Here is a 6,000-nt window from a genome sequence, read left to right on the forward strand (position 1 = left end):
ACCTCCTGATCTGAAACAGCTGCCTTGCCCTCCCTTTAGCCGCATGCCCGAGCCTAGGCCTCTTCTGTTCTATTCTGTTCCCCCATTCCATACTGGAGGTGGTACAGGCAACTCACCCTCACTCAAAGGGTTTTCTGTGTGCCAGGCACCTTGCTAAACCCTTCATGTGATTTATCTCCTTTAATCCTCACAGATTACCCAGAAGTAGGTCTTCTGCATCCCCAGTTGATAGATGAGGAGGCTGAGGCTTAGGGAGAGGGTCCCTGGTGGAACAAGATTAGATGGCAGACTCTGCTCACCCAGAATGCTACCCTGCCTCCTGCATTCCTCTGTCCAAAGGGTGTGAAAGCACAGAACCATGATTGGTACCACAGAATACTGTATGTTTGGGCCGAAGGCCTGGCATCATGGGCTGCAGGCCCCAGCTTCCTTGGGGAGCTGTAGCTGGAATTCAGTAATACAACAAATATTTACCCAGCGGCTGTTTTTTGGAGGAAGTTCGCAAACTGTGGGGTGTGGACTGGTGCCCATGTGGGTGATGTGGCCACCAGTCTGCTTTGAAAAGAGAAAAAGCACGAGGCACTGAGGTTTTATAACATAAAGCTAGATTTATATGACTTTTTTTCAAAATTGTTTTATTGGGTGTGTGCTTCCTAATATTTTGGCATGAAAATGTTCTTTTTAAAATCACAGTATGGTAGCAATAGATGGGAATTGACTTTTTGACTCTCTTTCGAAATAATAGCAAAGACTGTGTCAGCTCCCAAACTTTGTTTTGAAATACTGCAGGATTGTATTTTTTCCAAAGTTGGGGAAACTTTGACGTCAAGAATCTGGCAGGAATTAGGACAAAGCCTGTGAGACATGGCCCTTGCCCTCAAGGAGCTCACAGTCTGGTGGGAAGTGATGGGTAAATTTAATTAGTGTGTGCTAAATTCTAGGATAATATTATAATGACAATATTGGCAACAGTCATCATGTGCATCCTGTGTGACACAGCCTGTGCTTACACGGTTTAGATTCTTTCTCTTTGTTCTCACAATAGCCCTATGCAGTTTGATCATCAGGGAAGCAAAGTCCGAGGCTTAGCAACTTGCTAGTAAATTCTGTAGTCTGAAGCCATGCTTCTCACTCTTTAAAAAGCCTTCATGCTCAAAGGGCTTCTAAGGTGGGAAATGTCATTGTCTGCCACAACTGGGATGCCCTGTGCAAGGCAGGCTTACCTGGATCCACTCAATAACTGTATTCAGCACCTGCCACTCTGGACAAGGCACTGATGCAAACTGTAGGAGGCCCACCACAGGGATAACACTTTCATCATAAGGGAGAATGTGGGTTAGGTTTGAAATCTAGACAGTGTGGCTCTGGGTCCAGCCAGCCCAGGTGCAGATTCCACTCTGCTGCTCACCACCTGTGAGATCCTGGCAGGATTCAAACACCATCGGCCTCTGGAACTTGTAATCTTACACTCTGTGTATTTGAGCATCTTATCTCCCCAACCAGATTACAAGGTACCTGTGAGCCTTCATTGTCCCTGGTATCCACTTTGGCTTTTTTGAACATGACCCACAGTGAGACACACATTCTATATCATGGACTAGTATGCACTTGTTGAGTACACACAGATAACAGATGTGTTTACCTTGTAATGGTCAATGCACTGCAGAGTTCCACTTCTCTGGGAAAAAACAAAAGTCTTGAGAGAGGATGGCCTACAAAAACAGGTGAAACTAATCTAAGCTGTTAGAAATCATGCTGCCAGTGTTCTTGCCTGGAGAATCCCAGGGACGGGGGAGCCTGGTGGGCTGCCGTCCATGGGGTCACACAGAGTTGGACACAACTGACGTGACTTAGCAGCAGCAGCAGTCACCATCACCTTAGTGGTGGGAGGTCACAGAAGGGAGATAAAGATATTCTAGGGACATCTCAGGTCTGCTTTTGATCTGGGCATGTTCAGCTTCTGGAATTTCAAACTTTATTCTCACAGTGTGTATACCTACCCACATCTATAGCAAAACTGCAACAGAAAGGGGGGAAATGCCGGTCTCGACCCATTAACATGATTTCCTGACCCAGGAAGGGATTGAGACAATTTGAAATACATCTTTGACCCACAAGCTGTTAGGTACAGGATGGGTCTGTTTCTTCAAGAAATGCCCTTTGCCAAGGTGAAGGATGCATTATTTGAAGATTGGTTTGTTTAGCTGCTGCGATAAAGTAACGTCTCCTTTTTCCTGGGGCAGCCGATGCCAAGGCCCTTCCGCCAGGTGAGCTTCCCGGACGACGACGAGGAGATTGTGCGCATCAACCCCCGGGAGAAGATCTGGATGACCGGCTACGAGGATTACCGGCACGCCCCTGTGAGGGGCAAATACCTGGACCACACGGAGGACGCGGACTCCTACGTGCGCTTCGCCAAGGGCGAGGTGCCCAAGCACGATTACAACTACCCTTACGTGGACTCGTCAGACTTTGGCCTCGGCGAGGACCCCAAAGGGCGTGGGGGCAGCGTGATCAAGACCCAGCCCTCCCGGGGCAAGTCCCGGAGGCGGAAAGAGGACGGGGAGCGCTCCCGGTGCGAGTACTGCCGGGACATGTTCAACCACGAAGAGAACCGGAGGGGCCACTGTCAGGACGCCCCCGACTCCGTGAGAACTTGCATCCGCCGGGTGAGCTGTATGTGGTGTGCAGACAGCATGCTCTATCACTGTATGTCGGACCCCGAGGGGGACTATACAGACCCGTGCTCGTGCGATACCAGCGACGAGAAGTTTTGCCTCCGGTGGATGGCTCTTATTGCCTTGTCTTTCCTGGCCCCCTGTATGTGCTGTTACCTGCCTCTGCGAGCCTGCTACCACTGCGGAGTGATGTGCAGGTGCTGCGGAGGGAAGCACAAAGCAGCCGTGTGACTCGGTTTCCCTCCCAACCCCCTCCCGTCCACAGCCCCAAGGGGACTCGTCTTCTACATCCTCTCATCTCTCCCCCCGCTCGCGGGTACCCAAGGCGCCTTTCCAGCCTGGGGAGCCTGCCTGGTGGACTCTGCACCCCCGCCGCCCACTCTGCATCAGCCACACCCAGGCACGCGCGCACAGTGTTCTAAGGAAAGGACCCTCTGCCTAGATGCTCCTGTATTATTAACAATCTGTAATCAAGCTAACTATCTCATACAGGTGTTGATTTCATGTCCTTCCTGCCCACCGCGTCCAGTTTCAAGGCGCCTGCAGCAGGAACTGCTGATTTTTTTGGTGGGGTTTGTCGTTTTTCTTTCTCCAAGAGCTCCAAAGGCCATCTTCCTCTTGGTTCTAGCTTGCCTATTGCTAACGAGCTTGCTTCCTCAGGTTCCTGTGGTAATGGATTGTCAGAATGGTGAAACCCTACCAGATGTATTTTTGAACCTGCAGTCAGTTACTATGTATAGGAGGTGATCTAGTTAACAAAATTCTACCACAAAACCAGATCGCTTTAACGTTTCTAAAGCCAAACTTCCCACGTAAGCTGCGGTTTCTGTCTAGAGCCCATCATCTTGTCTCTCTCGACCAACACCCCCAAAATCTGTCAGTTACCCACTGATGCAAAACATTCACTCCTAAAATGACTGAGAATTGAGCCTTAACTTCAGATTAACTTGTGAGAATCAGGAAAATCCTTTAAACTGCATTGTATCCTCTCAGACCAGGGCTAGAAGGGGGATTTCAGGTTTCTCTGAGCCTCCCCACTGACCCTAAAGTAGATCTTTTTAAAAGTATGTCACCACCACTTGTAAAAATTTAGCAATACCAGAAGAAAACGCTAATGAAGTAAGAAATTTTGCTCATTGTTTTGCAAACCAAATAGTCTCTTTCAAACAAACCAGTGTTCTCCCGAACATTGTCTGGTTAAGAAACACTAAGGTTGTGGTAAGTAAAACTTTAAAGGAGCTTTCTTCCCCCCCAGTGGTTATTTTCTGTTAACTGGGGGAGATTTTAAATGTCATCAATTTAAAGAGTGGTGGGTTGCATTCTGTTCATGGGTTTGTCATTTTGTTTTCATTTTGGACTCAAAAAAAAACATTTCACATCACTAAATTCTTCATTTATACTTGGGAAAAAACAAGGCCATATATAAAAAACCCTTCCAATGCCTAAGTGTCTTTCTCCTGCAACCCCAAACCCAGACTTGCCACTTTGAGTGCACGGATGGTTAGTTCAGCAGTCTGGGTCCACCTGTCGCCTTGCCACGTTAGGAGGCTTCTAATTAGCTGGAAAAGAGTATTTTTCTAATATATTGCAAGGAATAGCCAAATCTTACTGCAGAAAGGGAAAAAAAAAAAAGTGAAGAGTGGTTACCTATACCTCGCATTGTACAATCAGACACCGTGGAGAGCACAGGGGACAGGCTTGTCTGCACCGGCTGTCCTTCCCACCATGATCTTCCTGTGGCTGCTGCCAGCTGAGTGCACAGCCTCGTTCCTCTCTCCCCACTCCCCGCCCCCTCAACCATCCCTCCTCTACAGCACACAGGACATCAGTCTCCAAGGAAAGGGACTTTTTTCCCAGTCTGCCAGTCATACTGGGAAAGTGCTGGCCACGCTTACCTTCATGGGAATGTTCTCAGCTTACCTGAGAGTGCTTTGCATTTCTTCCTCAGATCATCCCTGTAAATACCCAGTGTGCTTATGAGTTTGTTTGGTAGGTGTTTTTGTTTGTTGGAGTGACTGATTTGGGTCTTCCGGTCTGGGAAAGGAGCAGAGGTCTATTAATCTGGTGGTGCAAGACAAGAACCACTTCCCAACCTGGAGAGCATCTAGAAAACCTTCAGCCAGCCTCCAAATGCTGTTGAGAGACCATCTTCTCCCCCACCCCAACCCCCATCCTGAGGCATCTCCTCAGGGTCTTCTCAAGGTCTCCTCTCTACGAAGCACAACACTAATGTATGTTCTGTTAGACCTCAGTTCACGTGTCCCTATTTATTTCAATAAGAACACACCTATTCCGGCCGCTTCTTGTTTGCCATGTCTGTCTAGCCATCATCTGTTTCTATCTTCCTTCACCCCTCGTCCTTTTCCACCCCTTTGAAGAGTTAATGCTGGTGAATCTTAGGCCGCGTATCCTTTTTGGTTTGTGAAGAAGGCAGCGGTTAAGGGCACAAGGACAGCCGTGGGGACATTTTATGTAAATACGTCTCTCGAGTTGCCACACTGCAGCCAAACAGTGTGTAGTATTTTCCCAGTCAGCTTTGCCATACTTAATGTCAATCATCTGAGAGAAATTATTCAGATTTTATTTTTGTATCTGTGGTAACAAAACATTAACCAAAAGATTTTCTGTTTGGAAGCTTCCCCTGACCCCAACTACGAAGCTATTTGCTCACATTAACAAATTAAAGTGCCTGAAGCATAATTCATTCTTTACCTGTATACTAAAAACCCCGTTGTATTGATTTTTTTATAATAAGCCTTTTTACCTCTGTGTAAAAAAATATATATACAAGTGTATGATGTACATTTTAGTTCTTAACTTTTTTTTATGGTTTCTAATATGTATGACCAATGTAGCCATTGCTTTAAAATGTACCATGTAAATATAAACACATCCTATCAGATCGCTGGCTTTGGGCTGTTTCTCTGGCTGGAGACAGGGTGGCATTTGAGTCTCTGCGGACGTGGGAGCTCTCGCACACAGGATGGGAAGGGGCTTCCTTTGGAGAAGGATGTGTGGACACCGGTCTGTTTTTGTGAGGCCCTTCCCGCCTCTGGTTATGTCATATTCCCCAGGGGAGACAGCAGCTCCTCGGGCTCGGATGCCTCAAGTGAAAAGAATGCTGTATGTCACCACCCGGGGAACACCCCCTCCTCCTCGCCTGGCTTCCCCCACGCGTGCTCCTCAGAGGGAACAGCTGTACTTCCTCTGAGTTGTTTTCAACTGGTTCCTGCTGAACCTTTAGAGTGTCTGTGTGTGAAGTTTGGAACACAGTTTCTCACAGAACTCAATTGTTAAAACTACAAGATCCTTAGTCTCCTCA

At 47.5% G+C, this 6,000-nt stretch overlaps 1 protein-coding gene across 3 annotated transcripts in view; it reads left to right on the plus strand.

Moving 5' to 3' along the window:
- The window catches only part of SPRED2 (sprouty related EVH1 domain containing 2), a 119,908-nt gene extending 114,328 nt beyond the window's left edge, over positions 1-5,580 (plus strand). For all 3 annotated transcript variants that reach the window (XM_042245981.2, XM_027966690.3, XM_042245982.2), the window contains one exon: positions 2,244-5,580. In XM_042245981.2, coding sequence (XP_042101915.1) covers positions 2,244-2,909 — 666 coding nt within the window. In that variant the 3' untranslated portion in view covers positions 2,910-5,580. The remainder of the gene's footprint in view (positions 1-2,243) is intronic.
- The last annotated feature ends 420 nt before the right edge of the window (positions 5,581-6,000 follow it).

This window comes from Ovis aries, chromosome 3 (genome assembly GCF_016772045.2).
Source record: "Ovis aries strain OAR_USU_Benz2616 breed Rambouillet chromosome 3, ARS-UI_Ramb_v3.0, whole genome shotgun sequence".
NCBI classification, from domain to species: domain Eukaryota; kingdom Metazoa; phylum Chordata; class Mammalia; order Artiodactyla; family Bovidae; genus Ovis; species Ovis aries.